Below are 27,128 nucleotides of genomic sequence, written 5' to 3' on the forward strand. Positions count from 1 at the left end.
TTTAGCCATTTTTAAACTTTTTTTAAAAAAAAAACTTTTTATTATTATTATTTATACACACTGAAACATAAGAAGCTCCAAATTCTTCTTATGGAGATTCTGAAGTATGTTCTGGATTGCATATTAATATTTGGTATTCTATATTTGCCCTCATTTCTTCATTCAGAGTTAAATATAAAATCCACTATCATTTTACCTTCCAATAATCAAGCCCCTCACTGTTTAATCTGCAGTCTTTACAGAAGTGACACACACACTTTTATACATATTTACGCAAACAAGCATGAAATCAGACTTGTCTTTGTAGTGACAGTCTACAAAAATTGCAAGCTGTAGGTGGGGAGGTTCAAGCTGGAATTCAGGAAAACTGTTCAATAGGATAACACTGAAGCACTGGAACAGGTTACCCAAAGAGGATATCAGATCTCTGTCCTTAGAAGTTTTTAAGATTTGGTTACACAAAATTAGCACTGAGCTTATCTAGTCACATTAGTGGTCTACTTACAAGTCCTCAAGATGTTCCTCCCAAGAGCAGCCTGTGTGAAGAATCTGATGCAGTGACATGGGTTGGGGGCCATTTTTTCTTTCTTATTTCAAGATCCCCATGCCTAGACATTGAGTGGACAGAATACCACAGCAAATGTATCATTAGTACAAGAGAATCAAGACCATAATGGAAAAAGTTACAGTGAGGTTGCTCTTTCATGAGGGAGTGATTCCTAAGTCAAATTGACACAAGCTTTATCTTGATGTTGTGCCGGTGGTGGCAGAGGTTACATTAAAAAAACTCCATTATTACGTTGTAAGCATCATCCTGAACACAAAAGGCAGAGATCAGTGACCAGAGAGCCTGGAAAGACCTGCTGGTCTCTTACAGAGACCCAGAATGAAGCCTTGTCTTCAACAGTGTGAGTACTTCAGTTACACCCTTTGAATTTCCTGATAGATCAGGCAATGTGGTGGCTGCCATATTTCTTGAAAAATATGTACAGCCTAAGCACTTAGTTCTTAGGCCACACAGTTCTCTCCGAGAAAATATGGAAACCATTGTGTTTCCAGTTAACAAATGATAAAGAAGGTGTTGATAGAAGGCATACATGAGGATTCAACTATGAAATCTCTGTACTGTTGCCTCAAAGGAAGTGATTAAGATCCCAGTGCTTGCTGCACCTACCTGAGAGCTCTCTTCTTTTACTGAGGGCTTTCTGTAAATTCTGGACCTTTCCTGAGGGAGGAAAATCCTCAGTGTCTGAATTGAGGTGTGTGCATAGATACTAAGAACTGTCAAAGGAGAAGCCTAAACTACTAGGAAAAGGTCTTGGTGATAAAGAAAGTCTTTTTCATATCATCAGAGGACAGAAAACTTGGAGAAAACAGGATCTGTGAGTTTCCCAAGAAGTGTTCTCTTCTGAGGTTAAGTTTTGAGATGGGCAGGACATCAGGAGAATATGCTGAATCTGTTTTTATGCACAGAGGCAGGAATAACCTTTTATAAGTCTGGTTTTAGGTAGTTCTTCTGAGTTCGGATTCCTAGCCCCCTTAGCAGGAGCTAGTTTGTAAGTGGCTGCCCTCTGTATTATCCTATTCATTACAAGCTCCAGAGGGGAAACTAAAGGGACTTAGTGCTTCTCAGAGCTTCACTGAAGCCACTGAGGTGAGGGACACCAGAGTGAGGGATCGTGCTGGGGGAACCCTTCTGCAGCGGCTAAACCGCAAGGAAACCCTTGGCAAAACCGAGGGAGAGAAGGCGAGAGAGAGAGAGAGAGAAAACCTCTTGGTTCAGGGTAAGAAGTCGGCTAGTGATCGTCCCTCCCTTGAAGAGGACCTAGCCATGGTATCGACTCGGGCAAAAACTGTTGCCAGGAGGACAGTGGCAACCCAGACAGAGGTGCCTCCCAAGAATGCAGCTGTCCAGGTCTCTGGCTGCACAGAATGTCTCAGCCTGTCAGATGTATCAGAGGATAGCAGAGAGAACACCTGTGTATGCTGTGACCAGGTGAATGATTCACTCAGCCTAGTGACTGAGCTGAAAGAGGAGGTGGAAAGATTATGAAGTATCTGGGATTGTAAAAAAGAAATAGATAGGTGGAGTAATAATCTTACATCCTTGAGACAAAGCCCCGAGGGAGGGGTTTCACAAGAAGGAAAGGATCTTCTGACTTCCTGTCATCTGGCAGAGGTAGGGGACCTAAGAGAAGAGGGAGACTGGAAGCAGGTCGCTGCTTGAGGCAAGAGGTGAACCCGCTCCCAGCTTCCCTCACCTTCATGTGTGCCCTTACAGAGCAGGTATATGGGCCTGGATCAGGAAAATCAGGTAACTGAGGTTACTGACAAAGGTCTGTCCAGGGAGTTGACGAGGCAGTCTGCCCCATGCATTAGGGCTGCCTCTGTTAAGAACAAAAGGAAAGTAATTGTTGTGGGAGATTCTCTTTTGAGGGGAACTGAGGGCCCTATATGCCGGCCAGATCCAACCCTCAGGGAGGTCTGCTGCCTCCCTGGGGCCCGGGTTAGCGATGTTACTGAGAAACTCCCAGGCCTGGTGCAGCACTCAGATTACTACCCACTAGTGGTCATGCAGGTGGGCACTGATGAGGTTGCCACGGCAAGTCCCAGGGCAATGAAAAGGGATTTCAGAGAACTAGGGCAAATGCTTGTGGGATTGGGAGCACAGGTGATCTTTTCCTCAGTTCCTTCGATGGCAGGAAAAGCTAGAAGGACTAGGAAAACACAACTGATTAATATATGGCTTAGAGGCTGGTGCCATCAGATGAACTTTGGGTTTTTCGATCATGGAGATGTTTACAGGGCACCAGGTATGCTAGCAGAAAATGGCATAGAGCTATCAACAAGGGTGAAAAGGATTCTTGGCTAGGAGTTAGCGAGGCTCATTGAGAGAGCTTTAAACTAGACTTGAAGGGGGTAGAGGACAAAACTCCTGGATGGTTTTGTTTCCAGGACACCGGGCCTGCTGGCATTGAATGGGAAGACCCTGTCCCACAGGGGACAAAGGCTCCTAGGGCAGGCGTTAGCAGGGCTCATTCACAGAGCTTTAAACTAGATTTGAAGTGGGAGGGGGTTGTAGCTGGGTTTGAACTAGTGGGGCATTGTTCTAGTATTAATGAAGACCAGAAGGCCTCCTGCCTCCCAAGGGTGCCACCAGCATGCTCAGCTCACTCCCTGAAATGCCTGCACACCAATGCAGGCAGCATGGGGAATAAACAGGAGGAGTTAGAGGTCTGTGTGCAGTTTAAGGGTTGTGATCTGGTGGCAATTACAGAGACATGGTGGGACAGCTCTCATGACTGGAATGTGGTCGTGGATGCCTATGTCCTTTTCAGGAAAGACAGGTCAGCAAAGCAAGACGGTGGAGTTGCTCTTTATGTGAAAGAACAATCAGAATGTACTGAGTTCTGTCCAGGGGTAGATGAGGAGCAAGCAGAAAGTCTGTGGGTACGAATTAAGGGGCAGGCTGGCATGGGTGATACAGTTGTAGGGATCTGTTACAGACCTCCTGGTCAGGATGAAGGAGTTGATGAGGCTTTCTACAGGCAGCTGAAAGCAGCCTCACAACTACAGGTCTTGGTCCTCATGGGGTGATATTTGCTGCAAGACCTACACAGCCAGGCATTCACAGTCTATGTGGTTCTTCCAATGCATCAATGATAACTTCTTGATACAAATGGTGGACCAACCAACTAGAAGAGGAGCACTGCTGGATCTTGTGCTCACCAACAAGGAGGGTCTGGTTGAAGCGGTGACAGTCAATGGCAGCCTTGGCTGCAGTGATCATGAGATGGTGGAGTTCAGGATCCTGTGTGGGAGGAACAGAATACCTAGCAGGACCAGAACCCTGGACTTCCGCAGGGCCAACTTTGGCCTCTTCAATCAATTGTTAAGGGAAGTCTCATGGGAAAGGGTACGAGGTGGTAAAGGGACTCAATATAGTCAACATTCACTTCTCCCAAGCTCAGGATCAGAGCATCCCAATGGATAGGAAATCAAGTAAGGGAGCCAGGAGACCTGCATGGTTAAACAAGGAACTGCAGGGCAAACTCAAGAGGGAAAAGAGAATCTATGGGTCATGGAAGGAGGGGCTGGCCACTTGGGAGGAATATAGGACTGTTAGAGGACGTAAGGAGGCAATAAGGAAAGCTAAGGCCCCCTTGGAACTAAACCTTGCTAGGGAGGTCAAAGACAATAGAAAGGACTTCTTCAAATACATTGCAGATAAAACTAATACTATAGGCAATATAGGCCCACTGCTGAATGAAGTGGGTGTCCTGGTGACAGAGGATACAAAGAAGGCAGAGGTGCTGAAGGCTGCCTTTACTGTCTTTACTTCTGCAGACTGTCCCCAGGAGCCCCAGATCCCTAAAGCCCCAGAAGGAGTCAGGATGAAGGAGGAGTTTGCTGTGGTAAATGAGGATTGGGTTAGGGATCAGTTAAGCAATCTGGACATCCATAAATCAATGGGTCCAGATCAAATGCACCCATAGGTGCTGAGGGAACTGGCAGAGGTCATTGCTAGGCCACTCTCCATCATCTTTGGTAAGTTGTGGACAACAGGAAAGGTTCCTGAGGACTGGAGGATAGCAAATGTCACTCCAGTCTACAAGAAGGGCATGAAGGAGGACCCGGGTAACTATAGACTGGTCAGCCTTACCTCCATCCCTGGAAAGGTGATGAAACAACTTGTTCTTGGCACTATCTCTAGGCATATCAAGGATGAGGGGGTCATTAAGAGCAGTCAACATGGTTTTACCAAGGGGAAGTCATATTTGACCAACCTTATAGCCTTCTATGAGAAAGTAACTAGGTGGATAGACGATGGTAGGGTGGTAGATGTGGTTTATCTTGATTTCAGTAAAGCATTTGACACTGTTTCCCACAGCATCCTTGTAGCTAAACTGAGGAAGTGTGGTCTTGATGGTCAGGTAGTGAGGTGGATTGTGAACTGGTTGAAAAGAAGAAGTCAGAGAGTTGTGGTCAATGGGACAAAATCTAGTTGGAGGTCTGTGACTAGTGGAGTCCCTCAGGGGTCGGTACTGGGACCGTTGTTCAATATCTTCATCAATGACCTGGATAAAGGAACAGAGTGTGCCCTCAGCAAGTTTGCTGGTGACACTCAACTGGGAGGAGTGGCTGACATACCAGAAGGCTGTGCTGCCATTCAGCAAGACCTAGATAGGCTGGAGAGTTGGGTGGGGAGAAACTTGAAATTCAACAAGGACAAGTGTAGAGTCTTGCATCTGGGAAAGAACAACCCCATGTACCAGTACAGGTTGGGGGCTGACCTGCTGGAGAGCAGTGTAGGAGAAAGGGAACTGGGGGTCCTGGTGGACAGGAGGATGACCATGAGCCAGCAATGTGCCCCTGTGGCCAAGAAGGCCAGTGGCATCCTGGGGTGCATTAGAAAGGGTGTGGTTAGTAGGTCAAGGGAGATTCTCCTCCCCCTCTATTCTGCCTTGGTGAGGCCGCATCTGGAATATTGTGTCCAGTTCTGGGCCCCTCAGCTCAAGAAGGACAGGGAACTGCTTGAAAGAGTCCAGCACAGAGCCACAAAGATGATTAAGAGAGTGGAACGTCTCCCTTATGAGGAAAGGCTGAGGGAGCTGGGTCTCTTAAGCCTGGAAGAGACTGAGGGGCAACCTCATCAATGTTTACAAATATCTTAAGGTGGAGTGTCAGGGCGATGGGGCCAGGCTTTTTTCAGTGAAGTCCAGCGATAGGACAAGGGTCAATGGGTGCAAACTGGAGCATAGGAGGTTCCATGTAAATATCAGAAAAAACTTCTTTCCTGTGAGAGTGACAGAGCACGGGAACAGGCTGCCCAGAGAGGCTGTGCAGTCTCCTAGGCTGGAGACATTCAAAACATACCTGGACACGTTCCTGTGTGATGTACTCTAGGTGACCCTGCCTGGCAGGGGGGTTGGACTAGATGATCTTTTGAGGTCCCTTCCAACCCCTAAGATTCTGTGATTCTGTGATTCTGTGACTAATTAGCTGCTGTACCTGTATAAATGCTGGTCGGTGTATATCTATATATGCAAATATGCTACTATAGCTCTGTAAGGAAGACTGCTGTGGTCAGTCCACATGCAGTGACATGCTGCTTTATTTCCTATGGGGCAGGAGAAGATGCCAAAACACCTACCTGTCATCTCCTAATCCATTTCGTCATTGCCTTTGTTCATAGGGAGAACATGGGGACATGTAAAGGGTATCCACCTGCCATTCTTTCCTAGACACAGCCTTTCAACTCAGTTGGCTGATGTTCATCACTAACCTTTGTGCGTGGTTATTAGATACTACTTCCTTACACCACAGATAAGTCTTCATGTCTAAACTGACTGGAATTATTAAAAGAAGTTTTGTTGGGGTTTTTTTCCAATCGTTTCACTAAATTGCAAACATACTTTTTAAATTATCCTAATTCTTGTCATTCTATCAGGCAGGTAAGCACTATTGTCCATCAAGTTTACATTCTTCTGAGTTTAGTGTGAGGTTTGGGTTCTTTTTTCTATCTTCAAGAAAATATGTCTAATTTTCCCATTTTCTAGTGCAAATGGAGCCCTACAGCCTGCCTTCAATATGTTTCTTAATATCAAGAAGTACCTTGAAGCTTTTTCTCAATTATAAGGAAACAAATCCAGTGGGAAAATCATGCCAATGTTATTACCTTTCTTCCTTTTGCTGAAAATCCAGGAACTATTTCAGCAAGCCCCATTATGACATTTTGCACATCTTACCCTGATTCAGGACCATACTCATTAAGTCTTCCCCAGATTACCGTAGCAACATAATGACTTAAATTTTATTTAAATTGCAAATACAGGTACGAAGTAATCTCACCACACTGAAACAGCACTTCTCCAGGTCTCTAATTCCAGTAGGGAGTAGGCTTTTCACATTCCTGCATGCAGCTGATACCAGGTTATCTAAATGGCCACTTCTTGCCCACCCACAGCCAGCAAGGGGAAGGGTGGGTACCAGCCAGCTCCAGGATCTTAGACCTGCAGTGTTAATTTTACATTCCTTCTGTTTTTCTCCTTCTCTATGGATTTGTAAAGTGTACATCACTTGGTTTGGAGGAATGGAGTTCAAAGTATTGTGCTAGCTTTTCTCAAGAGCTTGACCAAATTAGTGTGACAGCTGCTTATAAACAGAAAGTAGATGTGTACTGTAAAGAAGAAAAATTAAATAGAAAGTAAAATATATTAAAAATCTGTAAATGAGAGTGTGTATATTGACCATTAAAAATTCCAGGTTTTATTATAGCAATGACAGTGAGTATTTTTAAGGGTAGCATAAGAGTAAGGACATCCTGGCAATACATTAAGTAGGAAAGATCTGTATTTCTGTTCTGCTTCATAAGTATGGTAGTTCTGATTACTGTGCTTTGAGTAAGGTAATCTACTGATTCATGCTTTAAAATACATTATAGGCCTTTTCTCTAAACATTTATTTGGGTTTTTATGGTTTTTTTTAGCCTGAAGATATATTGACTGAGCCAGTGGAAGCCCCCCCGACTATATTGTCTTATTTGGAAGAAAAAGATTTCTCTGAAAATCACAGCTCAGAAGAAACCTCTGAAGCAGCCCAACTTAAAGAACAAGGCACTGCCTTTTTTTTTTTTTTTTTTTTTTTTTAAAGGGTTGGAATAATTTACATCCCTAGGTTTAAGTTTGTTATTACCCTGTGTATGAAAAGCCTCTGTCGTATTTTGGGTGCTGCCAGAAATGGAAAATCCTGTGGTTTTGGACATCCTGTGTGTTAGAAAACAATTGGCACATCAAACATTTGACCTTTGAAACTGCAGTCTGTTAGACTACAGTTTGTTAATAGCAGCAAAGGTGAGTGGTAGGAACTACAGCCACTGTGCAACACATCCCTCACTTTTCACTCCATATAGGTGCTTATCTCAGTCTTTGTTGTGAAACATTCAGAAAATAGATTTACCTTTCTATAGTGTGGAAGTTTCAGTCACAGAACTATCATTTATATTTTAAAATAGAAAAAAAATAATTGGATAAAATTAAGAGGCTGACATGAGGCACTGATGCTGTGATACTCTATTACACTTCTGTAAAGTGGAAGTGTTAGGCAAAGGGAATGAAAGCAGAACAATCTTTATTCTGCTCAGGTCAGTGAGAAGCATGGCACTTCTTGAGATGTACCTCTGCAAGTATTAATTTTATTACTGTCTGTTATAGTGGAGCATAGCCTTTCGTGTATAACTGAGTACCACCACTGAATAAACAACTGCTTATGATCCCTCCAAAAGATATGAATCTGCCTAGTGCACAATGGGGTGTTTTGGATGCAAATGCAGGCAGCAAAGTAATAAGTGCTGGACATAATGTACTGAGGAATACAGTCCTCCACTAGTAAAACAATTTCAGTACACTCATAGAAAACAAAAAGTAAAGCCAGTTACCTTAATAAGACCAAAGACAATTTTCCTATTTAAATTTAATACATACTTCAGATAGTACCTGTTGTACATATCTCTTATTTTTTATGTTACATAAATGAAAAATAGGCAATGATTAGACTAGAGCTTGAGGCAAAGATGATGCAATACAGTCTTTGTCCTTAAACATTTGTTTTATAATTTTATTCTCACTTTTCTATTTTTTTCTTTCCTTTAAAGATTTTCAGTTTTAACATTACTAATCTTTGGAATATATTTTGGTCATAATCTAAATAGTTTATTTTTTCATACAACTTGCTGTATCTGTGCTCTGATAAATACCTCAGGGGTGGGGGGGGGAATGTGTGTTTTGCTCTGTCTCTTATTAATAAGTGATTATTTTATTTAGAGTCAGCTGTCACAGAAACTGGACAAGGCAACAATGAGTCTACCACTGTCACACAGAAAAGCTTAAGAGAAGAAGATGGCTCTGGTGCTATTGTTTTGCAAGGAATAAGCAGAGAAGAGGTCTGTGCAATAGGTTTATTATATGCCTTATCTTTTTGTCCCAAGAGCAGGAAAACATGAATTTTAGGAAAACAGGTGCTTTTCTGACTTAGTACCTTTATCTGTTCCATCTTAGCAGCATACCAAAATGGGAGTTACTGTTTAAATTCTTCAGTGTCCTATCATGACATCAGGCTGAAAAGCACTGATACTGTGCAGAAGTTTGGATCTGTAACCATTGATATGGGCTTGAGATTTTTTACTAATAAAACCCTAATTTGTTCTTTCAATTTTGCATTTCAGTTTGCATTTAAGAAAGTGAGAAACAAAGAAAATAACCAACAGAAATCCTCACCATAAAAGCCCACAATTTTTATTCCCTAAAAGCAGGCATCTTGGTATTACTCAGACGAACTGCCTTGCAGGTGAAAGTCCTACTACTTTCTCCAATGTATGGCATATAAACAGATTCAAAATTACACCTCAAGTGCTCACCAAGTGCTTCTGTGTGAGGTATCAAATGCAAAGATTCACTTACTTATCAGAATGCTTAATTATCAGATGAACCAAACAGAAGACTAACATTAAAATACAGTAAACTCTGGAGGAATCCATGCCTAATATATGTATTGCTAAAATTTATCATTTATTAAAATTATCCCTTTATAAACCCAACTTTACTTTAATTACCATCCAAAAGGTTGCTCCTATATTCATGTTTTGACAAGGGAATGCTTACTGGAAAAGTGTCTGCAACCTCTAGCTTTAAGAAAGCAGCGCATGCTGCCTCCTGACAGCTGTGTATGTTAACACCCAAAAATGAAAAAAAAAGTATTAAAATATAACCAGCAGTTTTCCTCCCATTCCCAGTAAAAAGGCAGTTTAATTAATAAAATGTTAAGACTGAACAACCTTCCCACCCTAGATGGCCTTACATAGGATCAAAGTTGAGAAAAGTCAGTAAAGCTGTTTGGGTTCCTTGTATTACTTCTGTCTGTGTCAGAGCAGTTACATGAATGAATGCTGTTTACAGCCATGCCTAGCTTCTCTGTAGATTGCCAGAACGTTTTTTAGAAGTGCTCTGTAATAGGCAATATTGAGACAACTTTGACCTGTCAGAGATGCCTTCCAAAAATCCTGGTCAGGCTGTCTTGTAAGCATCCAAGCAGAAATTCATTATTCTGGTCAGGTTCTCTTGTTGTAAGCGTCCAAGCAGAAATTAATTTCAAGATCCCTCCTGATGGAAAAAGAGATTCTAGAAAGTGAGTTGTACAGTACTGAAGAGAGAATCTCTAACAAAGATGGGCTGTAATTCAATCGGCAACTCTGCCAAGACCAGGAATAACTAGAAAGGAAATAAAGAGAAAACGCAAGGCTGTAGCCTGGCTCTACTTTGAGGTTCACACAGTGCTAAGTAAAAATGACAGCCCTTTTAACTCCTAGATAGAGACTACTGCAGCCTACATGACTGCAGGCACTGGAGACTCCAAAGGGGGTGGCTCTACCATATGTAGCAAAGTGAGATACTGGGCTTTGAAAGATTGTCCATTGTATTTGTAAGATAATGTGTAACCTTAAATTTGTGTGATTCTGCACATTAAAATTGCATAAGGCTCTCGTTTGGAATCCTGTGACTTGAGGGGCTCCATCTACTCAAATACTTGCCCTACTTGTTGACACAGTTCAAAATATATCAGCTAGCAATATGTTTTTCACTACATCATGTGTTTTATTTAAGTGTTTAAGGTTGCTCCTTACAAGGTTTTCTAGCATTTCTGTGATTATTGTGGTAAATTCTAGCAAGTGGTGAAACATTAGATCACGGATCATCCATTGGAGCTGATATACAAGAGGCTTTAATATTTGTTGGAGGACTCTCAAATACGATTCCTCTAACATTTTCATGCCTGCATTCACATTTTTTAAAAGCAGCCATTTTAATGTCAGGATGAACTATTGTTCTTACAATCTATGTTTTTGCATTTTAGGCTATTTTTTAAAAATAAAAATCCAGTCTAGAATCATAGAATAGAATCATAGAATTATTTGAGTTGGAAGGGACCTTAAAAATCATCTAGGTCAAGCTCCCCTGCATGGGCAGGGACACCTCCCACTGGACCAGGTTGCTCAAAACCCCATCGAACCTGGCCTTGAACACTTCCGGGGAAGGGGCATCCACCACTTCCCTGGGCAACTTCTTCCAGTGTCTCATGTCTAGTGTGACACAGAAAGCTTAAATCTATTGTGAAAAGTAGTTTTGGTACTTATCTTTACAAGTTTTTGCTTGAACTTATTCCAATTTCCACAACCTTTTAACTGCACATATATTCAAGATGGTCATGTGATATGCTAATGAACTATCTTTTAGAAAATAATAATTAAAAAACCCCAACATTACTGCATTGAAATCTGGTCTTTGTAAGTACATAGTAGAAGTGAAGAAGTCCAAATGCCTCTCAGATACTCACCAGCATGGGGTCTCAACCACTTTCTTGGAAGCCTATCAGTGTTTGATCAACCTCTTGGTAAAGAAATGCTTTCTAATGTCCAGTCTAAACTTCCCCTGCTTTGAAGAATTCCCATGCATCCCGGCACTGGATCCTAGGGAGAAGAGATCAACACCTCCTTCTCCACTTCCCCTTCTCAGGAAGTGGTAGAGGGCAGTGAGGTAATCCCGCAGCCTCCTTTTTTCCAAACTTAAAAACCCAAAGTCCTAAGCCACTTCTCATTGGACATGCCTTCCAGCCCTTTCACCAGCTTTGTTGTCCCTGTCTGGATGCTCTCAAGGACCTTCATGTCCTTCTTAAATGGTGGGGCCCAGAACTGTGTACAGTGTTGAAGGTGAGGCCACAACAAAGCTGAATACAGTGGGATAATAACTTATTTGGACAGGATGGTTATGCTGTGTTTTATGCACCCCAGGATGCCATTTGCCCTTTTGGCTTCCAGGGCATGCTGCTGGAGCAGTTGGGCCTATTGTCAACCAGCAGCTTCAGGCCTCTTTCTGCAGGGCTGCTCTCCAGCCACTCCTCTCCCAATTTAGGCTTGTGCTCAGCATTACTCCTTTCTAGGTGCTGAATCTGGCATTTTGTCTTGTTAAATTTCACCCCTTTAATCATAGTCCAATACTCCAATCTATCTACATCCTTCTGCAATGCCTCTTAAACCTCAAGAGAGTGAACAGCACCTTCCAGTTTGGTATCAACAGCAAATTTACTGGTACTGCATTCAATTCCTGCATCCAGATCACTGATAAATATATTGAACAGAACTGGCTGTAGAAATGGGCCCTGACCATTCACCAGCCAGATGTAGTCAATTCACTACTTCAGGCTCTGCTCTTCAGCCAGTTTTTCACCCAGTGCATTTTATACCCGCTTGCCTCATAGCTGAACACCTTGTCCAGAAGGATGTTGTGAAGGTCAGTATAAGAAGCCTTACTAAAATCCAGTAACCTACATCCACCACCGTCCCATCATCCACTAGGTGGGTGAGCTTATCATAGAAGGACACCAAAGTAGTTAAGCAGGACTTTCCCTTTGTGAGCACGTTGAGTGTCCCTTGATTTTTGCATTATTCTTTAAATGCCTTTCAATAGTATTCAGAATTGGATAGGAGCGCCCACTGCCCATCTGAGGATAGAATCATAGAATGGTTTCAGTTGGAAGAAACCTTACATGTAATCTAGATCCAACCCCTCTGCATGGGCAGGGACACCTCCCACTAGACCAGGTTGCCCAAAGCCGCATCCAACCTGCCCTTCAACACTTCCAGGGAAGGGGTATCCACAACATCTCTGAGCAACCCGTTCTAGTGTCTCACCACCCTCCCACTAAAGAACTTCTTAATGTCTAATCTCATCTCTTCCAGATTTAATGCATTGCCCCCTGTTCTCTCACTACAAGCCTTTGTAAAAAGTCTGTCCCCAGCTTTCCTGTAGGTCCCCTTCAGGTACTGGAAGGCTGCTATGAGGTCTCCCTGGAGCCTTCTCTTTTCAGGCTGAACAGCCCCCACTCTCTCAGCCTGTCTTCATAGAAGAAGTGCTTCAGCACTCTTATGATCTTTGTGTCCCTCCTCTGGACTCTCTCCAGAAGCTCCATGTCCTTCCTATGTTTGGGGCTCCAGAACTGGACACAGTACTCCAGGTGGGGTCTTACAAGAGCCAAATAAAAGGGGAGAATCACCTCCCTGTCAGTGGTGCTGAAGGTGCTGGCAGGAAGGTGGTGGGAGTCTATTGTCCTAGACCCAAACATACTGATGTATGCAAGGAGCATTCATGCAGGTGCTGAATAATGCATCCTATGAATGATTACAACTACTGAATTGCTTTTTAATATCTTATAACAGCCCAGTTTCATTTGAGGTTCACTTGCATGAATGGACAGGAAGTTCACAGCAGTGATGCATGACAGTATACAAAAGGAGAAGCAGACATGGTAGTGATTGCAGCCTCTGAGTAGGAAGGTCTGAGAAAGGGGAAAGATGCACAAAGTGCAGCAACAGATAATGAGTAAGGAAACAGAAGCCAGGTAGTAAACCATAAGCAGAGGACAGATGTGCAAGGGCAGCTGTCATGGGATATGACAGCTAGGAATTTGTTATTGTGTGCATTGTTTCATGACAGAGGAGGCGTATGCAATCTCTCAGAGGCTTGTGGTGAACTGACTTATGAGTGGGAGTCATCTGAAGAGGGGAGGAAAGAACAATACAGGGAAACGACAGCAAATGTGACAGAAGAGAGAGTAAAACTGAGGAATGCAGAGAAAGAAAAGCAGGAAAGATGAAGATGCTCAGGAGCTGAGAGAGGAAAGTTAATAGCAGCTGAGGTGAGGATTAAGCAGCATGTATCCATGAAGTGTCAATGAAGTACTTTCTTTTGCCCTGGAAGATTTCTAGGTTTTAATATGTCCTCTTGTTGCCCCCAGGATAGATTCTTAAACCAAGTCTTTGCCATTTAACAATCTTTTTGAAGTTCCTTTCTCCAAAAAAGCTAACCTCACCAGAGATGGAGTCTTTGTACAGCTGCTTGTGACATGCCATGCTTCTTACCCTCTTTGCTACCGGGAAATGGTAAATTTATCTTAGAAACCTGTGTCCTCCTCTCTTGCCAACCTGAGGAAGTGAACTACAGCATCAGAGCTGCCCTCTAAATAGGGCACACACAGAAAGCACTTTGCTCCTTAAGCTTTGATGTAGCTCAGTCTCTGATAAAAAAAATGCTGTTTGGGTTTTTTTCTTAAATTAATAAAAATATGTATAAAAGAATACTTAGAGGCAGCCCATTTTTACCAGGAATGCCCTAAAATAAAACATTTTTGTTAGAAACATAAATAGAGCATTGTAACAAAGAAGAAACAAAAGAGAAAAGCAATTAACTATAGCTTCATGTGTCATGCAGTGAAAAAAACAAGAAACCAGAGCTGTAACAAATAGTATGTCACAGTGTGATGTGTTTTGTACTTCTGTTTAATTGGATACACCTTGTGCTGCTGATTCAGAAGGATTTGAAGTGTGAAACATCCTGGATATACAGAAGTCACTGAAGCAGGCTTGTGAGTTCTCAAGTCCAGCAGCGCATTTGAACATGTTCAAACATTGAGGCTGGGAGGCACTGCACAGGCTGCCAGAAGACTTTGTGAAGTTACTGCTCTAAGAGAGTTAGTATGTTGGCACATCAGTTTGCCTTGTGCTTTCTGAGAATTGTCTCTCATCAGGCCTCTGTATGGGTCTAGGACACATAGGAGCCCTGCCTGGCAGGAGAGCCTGCTGTTTTTTTAGACAAGCCCTGCTGTTTTGAAACATAGTAAGTGAGTTGCTTTTCCCTTACCATGATTTTTTCCTAGGTAAGGTTCTGAATGAGTTGTCTTTACCTTGTTGTGAATCTTTGGTAAATCAAGCATGAGAGATTCGCCTTTCTCAGCTCATTTGACTTTTGTCATCAATCAAATGAGAGATACAGAAAAAAGCAATATGAGGTAAAGGCAGTCGGTCAAATGTAAACTGTCAGGATCCTGGGGTGTTGGCACTCCATGCCTGTCAGTCCCACAATGTGAAAAACAACAACTCCACAAAAGCAAAGATAACTAAATAAAACAAGCAGGGGAGGAGTGGTCCAGGGAGGACAAACTCTTAAATTCTAAAAATCTAGAAAAATGTAAATTTTTCTGTTTAATGCCTATTTGAGTTGCCTGTCATACATTGAGATATTTTCATAAGGTCAGGCTTTTGCTGTGCAAATTTTTAATTCTTATGTTTCAGAACAGCAAGGTTTGTGTGAAAAAAATGGCAGGCTTTTGCTGGTAAAAAGGTTTTCTTCTTAAAAATCAGCTGGCAAGTGGTGTCCTGATAAGGTGCTGGTGGGAGGGTGGTGGCATTAAATTGTCCCTGTCCAAGTATGTTCAGAGAAATGTAGCTGGGTTTGCAAATTTGAACTTCAGCAATAGAGTCCATAAGCACAGCTGCCCAGAGTCCCAAAATACCCCTAGGGAAAATGGAATTTATTTGCCTTTTTTTCTAGTGTCTCAACTGACTTCATAAATAGCACCTCTATAATAGCACAGCCTTTAAAGCCAGTGGGAGTTCTTTCTAGCCAATGACAAAGCATTGAGCACTTCTGTTATGTGTAGATAAGATGAAAGGTTATTTGGGATTAATTTGACTGGTAAAGTTTAGAATGGAAAGATGAAATTAAATGCTATGTGGTACCACACATTTCCTGACAGATGCATGTCCTCAGTAAGCAACCTGCCTGGTGGAAACTGCATATCTTCTGCTGGGTCAAAGCAAAAAGTATTTCAGTAGAAGGTGGGAACAAGCTAATGCCAATGGTATTGTTTGGTGCACTCAGAGCAGCAGCTTGCAGTAGTGTGTTACAAGTATATCTCACTATTCTCTGTTGACTATCACTTCCATATAGCAGTAAAAGTAGATTTCTTCTAAGTGTTTATTTTTCATATTTTGAAAGTCGTTAAGCCTGGAATTTACCTGCCATAAGCATATTCAGCAACTTTGAAATAAATTAAGACTTTCTTACCACTTAGATAAGTAAATGACGAAGAGACAAAAAAATTGAAAAGTTTTCAGCTAACTCTCACTATTTGTTCTAGAGGAGCATGACAATTTTCAAAATATTTGTCATCTCTGCTGTGTGGTCCAGTTGACATCCTCTCAAATCCAAATGCAACCTAACAGGTGTTTCCATCTGCCAAACAGCTTCACTGCCACTTCATTGTGGACAAGAGTAGATGTGGTGAGAGGCACGTTTTGTGCCCTGGCAGCTGTGTATCTCCTCACACTGCACAAACCAAGAGTTAGAATCCAGCACCCTTACTTCCAGCCTCTGCTACCTGTTTAACCTGCCTAAACGGTCAAGTCTAATTAAAAATTTTAATTTCTTTTAGGGTAAAAAAGGACTTCAGGGATTACCAGGACTGAAAGGAAAAGCAGGCCTAAAAAGCAAAAAGGTATGTCCTGTTAATAACCAGCAGTCAATTAGATGCCATTTATGCTTTAAAATGTGTTAATTTGGTGCACTCTGAGATAAAAAAAAAATAATAATAGGGAATCACAGGAAGAATTTGAACATTCTGCTGTTCACCTATGAATCTGCATGAAGTGCAGCTATAACAGAATCATAAGGATTTTTCTACAATATGAATAAACTTCAGCAGTAGAAAAAGGTGATCTTTCACAGAAGAGCAGAGTAAGATACATTTAACACTTAATAAAGTCAGTTATATATAACTTCTCTGTGCAACTTACTCCACTGGCTCAGTGATTTAACAGAGGACATATAATCATATGACTCGTATCCAATGAACATAATTCAAATAAGAGCTAAGCCATCTGAAGCAACGACTTGTATCACTTCTGAGCTGAAGTGAGCTATGCTGGATTAATCTATAATTAAAGCACATGTACACAAAATTGGCATTCAGCTAGTTACTCCATGTGCCAAATTAATGATTCCTTTTATCTGTTTACCAAAACAATTAATGCTTCATAAATTCACAAGCGTAACCCATGCACAGCTCGTGTATTCAGATTCAATTTGAGAAGGTCCAGAATAATTTCAAAGGTGAAATTAGTCTCCAGAACAGGTATCTGGTTAGGAGACTGGATGGCAACCCCCTATCACTCTGTCCAGCTGAACAATCTGTCTGTTGTAAAGGAAAGATGCATTGGGCCAAGGGTTATCATAAGATGAAGAAAAGCAAAGGCATGTCAAGCAGGTAGAGAGCATCTCAGATACAACATGATAGGGCACATTCTTGCATTCCCCTGGTGAAAAAAGCATGTTTGGGGCCCATCTCAAGTACAGACTCGCAAAAGCAGCCAGTGTGGGAGACAAAGAATATTTAGAGGTCAATGCACAGCTACAGAGCTATCACCTCCATGAGCTTACAGAGACACGGTGGGATGGCTTATGACTAAAGTTCTGCAGTATATGAATACAGGCACTCCAGGAAAGATGGACTAGGAAGGTGTCATGGTTTGGCTCAGGATTGGCAACTAAACCAGCGACAACAATGCTCTTCATCTCCTGTATCTTATCAGTCCACTAGCTGGAAAATTTGTTTACCTATTAAAAAGACAGTTCACTGAAGAAAAAATGAGAAAATTCTTTCAACATAATTCTGAGAAGACAGTAAAGAGCAGAGAGATGGGAATGGTATTACTCTCTCCTTTTTTGCTTTGGAGTACCTGTTCTAAGGAATAAGTCTGTCTGTATGAAATATTTCACACTGCAGCTTCCACTGTTGACCCATTTTGGTGGTCATTTGAACATCCCTGTATCCTTACATTTGTGAGGCACCATCACATCAAGGCTGGCTAGCAGAGAGACATGCTTTGGCTTAGTGAAAGTTAACAAGATTTTGATACACATGTTCCTGAGTGAGGTTATCTGTGCTGTGTAAGATGGGGGACCAGACTTCTGCCATTGGGAAGGACTATTCATGCCAGGTAAACCTGAATCTTGGGCTATGAATGCACACTTGGCCATTGTTTAAACTGGGACGGTCAAATCAGTTGCTGCCTTAGATGTTCACCTCATTCTTCTCCTCAAAGTTATCTCAGCTTTAGGAAGAACTTACATATGGCTTGTGAATCTACTAAACTAATTAAATTTGCAGACATAATATTCAGGAAAGTCAGCATTATTTTCAGCTCATTTCAGTATTTTGTGCCATAAAATGCAGCTGATTCATGAGCTTTCAGCTGCGGTCAGAATCAGCAGGGTCCAAGTACAGAGCAGAACAGGTGGGATGATGAGTACTGGTTTAACATTTTAACTTAGTCTGTCTCTCAGCATTATGTGTCAACAGCCTCAAGTAAGCTTAGTTTTTAGGCCTGAATTGGTGCATTGGTCTTGTGCTTTCAGAGTGAGTTGACATATTTTGAGAGATAGTAGTCATATGATCATGGATTTAAAATGGGGTATGTGGCTTGTTTTTCTTGCTCTTGTTCTGAGCAGGTGAGTGAAAAATGAAACATTTGGACTGGGGATTTTTTTTTTTTTACTTTTATTTTGCTGAAATACTTTTTTCAGAGTAGAACCTATCTTTCCTATACATCTTGCACAGAAAAATATGCCTTTTTGGGGAAAATAATGTCAATTAACTAGAACTTGTTGCTGGATATGGAATTACTTTAGATGTTTCGTTTTGTTCTTGAGCCACTTCTTCATCTATATCATGTTCCTATTGAAAATCCAAGTAGCAATCTATAACATATGTATTGTAGTTGCAAATTATGTGGTTTTCTATCCACAGAACCAGTCAAATACATAATGAATCAGGTGATGCATTACAGTTAAGGACAAATGTTAAGAAAATGAGAAGTCAAGTAGCTGAAGAGTCAGAAATGAGAAGATTTTTACTGATCCATCTAGATAGAGTGAAAAATAATCTTTTATGCAGTCTTTAGGATGGAGCATTTTCACCCTTCAGTTAGAAGCTGTTCCATTAATAATACTGCAGCTTTCTGAGGAATGAACTCCCTGAATGCCTGTCTCCCCTGAACTGCAGAATGCTATGGTATTCTGAGACCTCTGTTTTGAAATACTTCTAGTGATATTTTTCATTCTTTCAGACTGATTTCTGCCTCGAGACTTCTCTTCTGTTTCTTCTTTTCTCCAAAGTGCTGAATACCTTGTTCCCAAGGCTGTTCAGGAGGGAATTCCCAAGTGCTGAAAATTAGTTTTCTTGCCTAATTTAGGAGACTAGCCTCTTTAGCTGCCCTATGTAGTTAACAAGACAGGTGAGTACTTGGAATTAATTCATGCAGAAGGCTCTGTTTACTGTATTGAAAATCCAAGATGTCCATCTTCCTAACAAAATCCTGTAGGTGACTCTAAGTCAGAATTAAAGAGTTCTTGCTTTACAGTGCCATGCCCCAAAATTAAAACTTGTTTGCCTGCTAATGCAATCAGTAACAAGGATGGACTTGAACATGAAAGAGAAACATATTTAATTAATTTTGTTAAATTTAAATGGATCTGTTCATGTCCACACAAGACAGATCTTTGGAACAGGAGCCATTTTTACAGTACTATGCACAGTCAGGTCTTGATCATGCGTATAGATTCTCAATGCTTCAGCAAAAGCATGGAGAACCCCTTTGAAATTAGTAGGGATAAAATTCACCACTTCCCTCTGTTCAGTGATCCCTTGATATATTTTTTATTAAGTTTCTTATAATTGGGTCAATCATTGGAATATCTCTCAGGTCTTTACTGGGTTACAGAGAGCTGACACAGACGTTTTTAACTTCCTGCTTCCTGTCACATGCATCACTCATGCACAATTCAGAGAGCAAGGACAGAGCATGTCAGTGTCACCCTGTGTAAGGAGTGTTCCTGTGAAACTAAAATTGGTTCTTAAAGAAGCAGAAGGGGAATGGTAACCCAAGCTGAGAGTTTTATTAGCCTGAACGGTCTGTGTGAGCTTTTCCTGTTCGATGAATATACAAATGAACTTGTCCAGGGCTATTTCTAACATGCGGCTGATTTATCCAGGGTCTTCCTGGGCCACCAGGCCCTCCAGGACCACCTGGTCTTCCAGGAAAGCCAGCTCCCAGTTCAGGAGTAGGACCTCCGGGCATATCAGGTGAAGATGGACCTTCTGGTGAACCAGGCCCCGAAGTGAGTAACCATTTGTGCACAAACATTAACGTTGTTTCTGTCCTAAAACACTAAGTTCTAAGGCTTACTGTCTGTAGAATTCTTAATAATATTGCAGAATATTATGAATTGAAGAGCTTGGATTTTATGCACATTTTTTTAAAAAAACCAACAAAATAATTGTCTAGTTAACCAAAGTACATCATTCCAGAGCAGGAGGTACATTTGGCAGACAGATACTGGTGAATCTGGTCCAGAATAAATAAAAAGTAAGGATCCTTTACCAACACTAAATAATGCTAAAATTTATTTTTCCTGGGGTGCTTTCTGGAAAATGAATCTTACTAAACCGCTGTCAAATCCCACAGGGTGGGCTAGGGTTCCCCAGAGGTGGGGGTCAACCCAGGGAGATTCTGATCCAGTCCTCCTCTCTTAATTAATCTCTTTTAACAACCCATTCGGCGAGGTAAGCTCGGGAATTCTCTGCATGGTACTCTAAGAGTGAGACCATTACCCAGGAGGCTTTCACAAAACACACCTTTATTTAAAATTGAGTAAGATTATAAAGATTGTAAAAAACACACCACACTATACTCTCAAAAGCAATGGATTACAAATAGAAGAACTTAGCAAAAAGGTACTTTCAAAGCAATGGATTTCAACTTAGCAAAAACTTAAGGAAGTTGTCAAAACAACAGGCTACAACTAACAAAGCTTTACAAAGTTATCAAGGCAACAGGTTGCAATTAGCAAAAACTTGTCAAAACATCTGGTTATAAATACTCAACAAAGTTAGACACTGTTACCCTCATGTGGTGAGATAAGGTTAGAAACAGTGAGAGAGGGAGAGAGAGAAAGAGAAAGAGAGAGATAGAAGAAAAAAGCCAGGAGAGAGAGAAATAAAGAGGGATAGAAAAGATCAACACCCTTGGATCCCACAATGGTCTTGATAGGCAGTTGTGGTCCTTGGATGGTGGACGTACCCCAAGCGTCTCAAGCTTGCATCTTTTAGGCTACCTGGCCCCACCTTTTTTTTTTTTGGGGGGGGGGCTTGATGTATCTTGCACAGACTCAGTGTAGAATTTTAGAGTGTTCTGGAAATGAGCATGGGGGGCATGGGGGTCCAAGTAATCACTTGGGCCACCCAGCTGGGTTGACTGAGCAACGAGCCTTAGTTCTCCACATGCACTCTGTTTGGTGATCTTGCAAGGGGCTTACACAAGATGGCATTCTGCCTCCACAGGATGCTGCTTGCATGCTTCTGTTCCTTCTCAAATAAGGACAGTGTCCTGCCTATCAGGGTGGCCACCAAAAGAGGAGCTCCTTTTGCAAGGACAGTGTCCAGCTTACTGGGATGACATCGAAGGAGGGGCTTTTCTTGTCCCTGACACCAGGGCCCAGGTTTATCAGAGTGGTTACCAAATGAGGGTCTCACCTTGTGAGAATAGAGTCCGGGTAGCTTATTGAATGAAGACCCTACCCAAGCACAGTGTCGATTTTTTTGAGACAAATATTCATTCAGGGACTCTACACCACCCCGTGGCTCAAACAGACTTCTTGATATCTTCAGAAATATCTTCTTCCAGCATGGTTATCCTAACATAACAGACAGAGAGGGAAGGGAGAAAAGAGGAAATGGCACAGGTATTTCTGCATCACACAATGGATATACCAGTTACCAACAAGAAAAGCCCGGCAAACAAAGTTAGTCCTATGTTCATCAACCATGTTCCCCACCCGGTAAGTCCCAAAGATTGTAGGACAGATGATAGCTATGAATCTGGATGCCAGCCGTCGAACCAATCCTTTGGTTGTATGGCTTGGAAGGGTTCTGATATTTGGTCAGCTATTTCCTTCATTTTTGCTTGAGCTTCTTCAATTGATGTGGTAGTGTTACGTATGGTGATACAACATTCTGCACCCATTAAATTTAACATCCCACAGACTCCTTGTTCTTTAATCAGTATCATATCCAAAGCTAAGTGGTTCTGAAGTGTCATCTTTGAGACTTGCTGTACCTGTAAATTTAGTTCTCCAAAACCATATCTAGTCCAATTACTCAAAAGATGTACTTGCCAAGTTATGTTCTCTAACACAAATTGATGTCTTTTTAGAGTTACATATGGGGCAAGTATGTTTTCCAACGTGAGAGATATTAATTGAGCCTTGATATAATAATCTGGTGTTGGAATTCCATGTATTGCCCAGCTGGGACGCTCTTTAGGCAAGTTTTCTTCTCAGCATGATCTTTATGCAAAATTGAAAATATGAGATGGGCACAGGAATGGAAGTACCACTCCACACCTCAGTCCAGCATGTTGTTTTAGAGAGAGAGATGAATAGAACTTGCCATCAGAACACCTCCACGCGAGGCCAAGGAGGCAGGGTAAATACTCAAATCACAGGTCCAAGTGTTAGTATAACGTTTAAAATCCAGTCTAGGGTTTGACTCTGTGTGGGTACCCTTTCAGGGTAGTGTGTTCTGGGGACTCCACATATCCGAGCTCTTTTGCTATCATATTGGGTGGTGTTGCTCTGAGTATCGTTATTTTTTCCTCCCTTAGAGGGGTGTGCCCAACAAATACATATATCTTGAATAAAATTCATAGGGACTGGATAAACCAGGTTTCAGGAGGGTCACCTGGGCCATTGTTACAGGTTATTACCTTAGTAGAATTAAACAACGGACTCTTAACAGGAGCACTGAGTGGATTAAACCTTGGGGCTTTCAATGTTGCATTACGTGACTAAGCCCACATTAAGTTTGATAAATCTCGGGCAGTGGTGGCAACAGTCTTTGGAAGTTCCACGTACAAGTTCACTGTCAAATTTGTGAAATAATTTGCCTCATAATAGTTGGATTTACTAAGGAGATCAAATTTTGCATCCCAGGGATAGTCCTCACAAGACCATCTCCCTGTATTGTTCTTTCCCACCACATTCCATGTGTTTCCAGAAGCAACTAGTGATCTAGGTCCCAACACTTGATATGGGATGGTCACATCAAATACTGGAATAGCAGTTTTCCATATTCGGCCAAATAGGTTGACATTGAGGAGGTATTGCTTTATGGGCATCCATACTTCCTCTACTCCTTCAACTCATAAGATTTTAGTCCACCATATCCTGGTATTATAACAATAATGAATCCAAAATTTTGGCAGATGGACAGGGTGTGTTACCTTAGTCCTATTAAACACAAAGGACAGGTTAATAGGAATAGAAAAAAATCATAAACCATTTTCAGCAGATCTAAGCATAGCATAATGCTTGATCTATTTTATCCCACACATGTATAAAACCCTGAATCAAGTCCCATGGTAGATTATGTGCAACTTTTTCATCTCCTCCCTTGACACTAAGGGAGAAGACACAGGTCATCCAAAACAATGAGAGTGGTGATAATATATACATGCTATGAAAATGACAATACTGAAAATTGTACAAATAACTGAAAAAATCAAAAGCAGCATAAACTTCCGGTTTGTTGCAGGCCTCTCTGGTATTCAGTAGATTCCTTTCCTGTAAGAGAAAAGAAATTAAAACCTGGCTTTACCAGAACCAGTTTTAAAAAGAGGAGACTATGCACCTGTTGGTAATTTTATGTTCTCTGTTGTAGGCATCAGTGGCTACCCATGCATATACATTTATGGGAGTCTTTAGTACCAGTGGGACTTGTCCCACTGTAGGTAGGTGTCACTGTTTGACTCAGGTTCAACAACAATGCTCTCGATCCCCTGCCCCTCCCACCCAGGTAGGGAAGGAGAGAGAGAAAAAGAGAGAGACTTTGCTGGATTGAAAAGTAAACTACACAGCTTTAATTAAACACTAATGATATAAGAAAATATATACAATTATATACAGATATGTTCAGGTATGTGCAAAAGCCTTTCGCCTCCCCCCACCCCCAGCAACTCCCACAGCATCTCCTGAGCTGTGAACAGTCCCGAAGAATCCCGGACTGTTGCTGGAGAGAGCACAGAGTGATGAGGGTCAGGAGAGCTTGAGCCTAAGGGTCGACGGTGCTGGATGGACCGAGTCCTCCCCAGACACCGGCCATGGATGCAAGAGAAGGGAAGAAGAAGAAGGAAGTTGTCTTCTGTGATCTCTGACCTTCCTCTGAGCTTACCTAGATATATAGAATGGAATATCTCTGGCCAGTTTTGTTGTCTAATTCAGCCTCCTACAGGGGGGGTCATAGATCTCCCCATAGTGTCTGAGCTGGCAGAGTAAATGTGTGACCTTGAAGACCCAGCAGTTACAAAAACATTGTTATCATTCCTAGCTGGAACACTCTGCTACTAGTTAAAAGAAAGCTTACTGAAGGAAAAAAAAATCGGTAAAAGGAAAATTGGCTTAATCCTGGCTCAAACCAGGTCAGTAGGTCTACCAGCACTGGTTACTGTTGTGATATTGATCTGATTAATTACAAATTTTCTAAATTCTAGGTGAAGTTAAATTGCCTCATGGCATTGTATATGGTTACTTTTTTGTGGTTATATTTTTAAAGTAACTCACAAATGCATGGATATACTCTGAAATTAATAACAAATCTCCAAGCGTTGCTTGCTAGCTACCAAGGAGAGACTATTCAAAAGTGTAAAGGAAATAAGCAAATATAGAGCAATTCTAATTAAAATTGCTAAGCAGTATAAGGGAAATAGTCACTAAAATTTTGAACAATTATTGGTTTTGGCCCTGCCTCTCTTCTAATTCTCCTCTGTGTATGTAAACAAAATACAAGTGGCAAAATACAATATAAAAATGTTGGACGCATCCTGAAAATATTTCTGTTATTAAAAAGAATCAATTAGTTATTGACCCTACAAAGCCATTTTTTCCCAGTCTGACTGTTCACTCAAATACACGCTCAGTCATGGATACAAACAGGAAATTGGGTGGAGAACTAAATATAAACTTTTCAAGGCAAAATTTAAGTTAGGCATTACAACAGAAAGGCTGGGCCACTTTCTGACTTTGTCAGTACCAATGTTTTTTCAGCTAGCTCTTGTCTGCCACAGAGGATGCCAAAAGTGTGGATGGCTGAAGTGCATGTGTAGTAGTGTTGTCAAAACCTGCTTAGATAGCACTGTTATTTTGCATGCTAACTATTTTTACATTATATTATTCTGTATTATTTTTCTTTATTTTATGATTGTTTTATATAGTTTTCTATTAAAATGTATTAAAATACTGTTTTGATACAAAAGCAAACACTCAGAAGACAAGAAATACAAATGTTGAAACTTCATGGTGTTAGGTGCTACCTGTTGCTACACATGAGTTTTTCATAATGTTTATCATCGGTTGGTCCAAAATACTTACATGCATATGCTAGGAAGGAGGATATCAAGTGGCACCTGCTTTAGATTCACTGTCACTTACAGGGCCCTCATGGTCTTCCTGGTCTTGATGGAGTGGTTGGCCCTCCAGGACCAAAGGGAGAAAAGGTAAGTTAAATGTCTGTCCTGCTTTTACTTCAGTGAGCCTGAAGTGAATTTTTGTCAGTTCTGGGCTGTAAAATTCATAAATAGTTGTCCCTACAACACAGTGTTGGTTGGCTTCCAATATATTTTTAATTGAATCCAGCTGCTAATGACTTATTAGAACACATGTCAAAAGGCATATTCAGAAATCCAGAATTCTTGATTGGGTAGTCTCATTTTCTGCAGCATGCAATATTCAAAATGTGATATGAGCTGCTCTGTTGTGGTTCACCAGTCGTGACTGGACTCATGCAGGTGAGTTTGTAGGGGGAAAGAACTCCAGCTAGTCCAGACTGCCGACTGATAGCGTATTCCCTGCATAAAATGCTCTGCATGGTCCATGTGTATACAAGGGCACCTGGAGTCACTTAACTTTGGATTCTGTGGACCACTGACACATGAGGTTTTGTACACTTCTGCAGCACCCTGTATTTGTCTTTACTGCTGAATAGTGCACTGCTGCTACCCCCAGCTATGATAACTCACCCCCACATTTGTGTGGTAGTTCCAGCATTCTCTCAGTCCTTGATGAGACAGTTCAGCATCCTACCTGGCAACAAAAGGTTACTTGGTTTTCTGTTGATGTGCTGCACTTGCTAGCTTCATGCATTATCAGGTGAGCACTATAGCCAGCAAAAGGGGAGGACATGGACCAGTTGGAGCAAGTCCAGAGAAAGGCCACAGAAATGATCAGAGGGCTGGAGTACCTCTCCTATGAAGACAGGCTGAAAGAGTTGGGGCTGTTCAGCCTGTAAAGGGGAAGGCTCAAGAGGGACCTTATAACAGCCTTCCAGTACCTGAAGGAGGCCTACAGGAAAACTGGGGAAGGACTGTTTACAAAGGCATGTAGCAATAGGATGAGGGGCAATGGCCTTAAACTAGAGCAGGGTAGATTTAGGAATAAGTTCTTTACTACGAGGTTGGTGAAACACTGGAGCGGGTTGCCCAGAGAAGTGCTGGAGGCCCCATCCCTGGAAACATTCAAGGTCAGTTTTAATGAGGCTCTGAGCAACCTGATCTAGTCAAAAAGGTCCCTGTGCACTGCAGGGGGGCATGGACTAGATGACCTTGAAGTGTCCCTTCCAACCCCTCACATTCTATGATTGTATGATAGCAGCCAGCAGATCAATTTTCTTGTGTTGCTATAGAATCAAAACCTACATATTTCAAAACTGCCACTCTTAAGTTTCCCCGTATTACTGCATCCATATTTTTTTTGCACCTCAATTCAAAAGGATGTGGAGAAGACAGGGACAAAGACCACATTAAAATTTCAGCCTCTAATGAGCTTCTGTACCCTACTTTATGCACAAGAACGTGACAGTCGATTCCCAAATGTACATTGAAAGCTCATACGCGGTGAAGAACCCTCCTTGTCCTTTGTCTCAACCCATGAGCTTTGTCCTCCTCATCCCAGAGTGTGTGTGTGTGGGGGAGGAGTTGAGTGAGCGGCCATGGGGCTGTTCCTTTGTGTTGGGCCCAAACCACAACACAGCCTTACAACCATACGAGTCATCACATCCCTTGTTTGGAATGACAGCCTAGACAACAGTTTCTGCTTCTGTTATATCCCATATATAACCACAGAATTACAGAATTG

The 27,128-nt window shown here is 41.7% G+C and overlaps 1 protein-coding gene across 2 annotated transcripts in view; it reads left to right on the plus strand.

Moving 5' to 3' along the window:
- Positions 1 to 27,128, plus strand: part of LOC127381637 (collagen alpha-1(XV) chain-like) — a 133,996-nt gene that overhangs the window by 41,197 nt on the left and 65,671 nt on the right. For both annotated transcript variants that reach the window (XM_051612185.1, XM_051612186.1), the window contains exons 6-10: positions 7,490 to 7,616; positions 8,823 to 8,941; positions 16,321 to 16,383; positions 19,938 to 20,063; positions 25,430 to 25,492. In XM_051612185.1, the coding sequence (XP_051468145.1) occupies positions 7,490 to 7,616; positions 8,823 to 8,941; positions 16,321 to 16,383; positions 19,938 to 20,063; positions 25,430 to 25,492 (498 nt within the window). The remainder of the gene's footprint in view (positions 1 to 7,489; positions 7,617 to 8,822; positions 8,942 to 16,320; positions 16,384 to 19,937; positions 20,064 to 25,429; positions 25,493 to 27,128) is intronic.

The sequence above is a fragment of the Apus apus genome, chromosome 2 (assembly GCF_020740795.1).
Source record: "Apus apus isolate bApuApu2 chromosome 2, bApuApu2.pri.cur, whole genome shotgun sequence".
Classification (NCBI taxonomy): Eukaryota; Metazoa; Chordata; class Aves; order Apodiformes; family Apodidae; genus Apus; species Apus apus.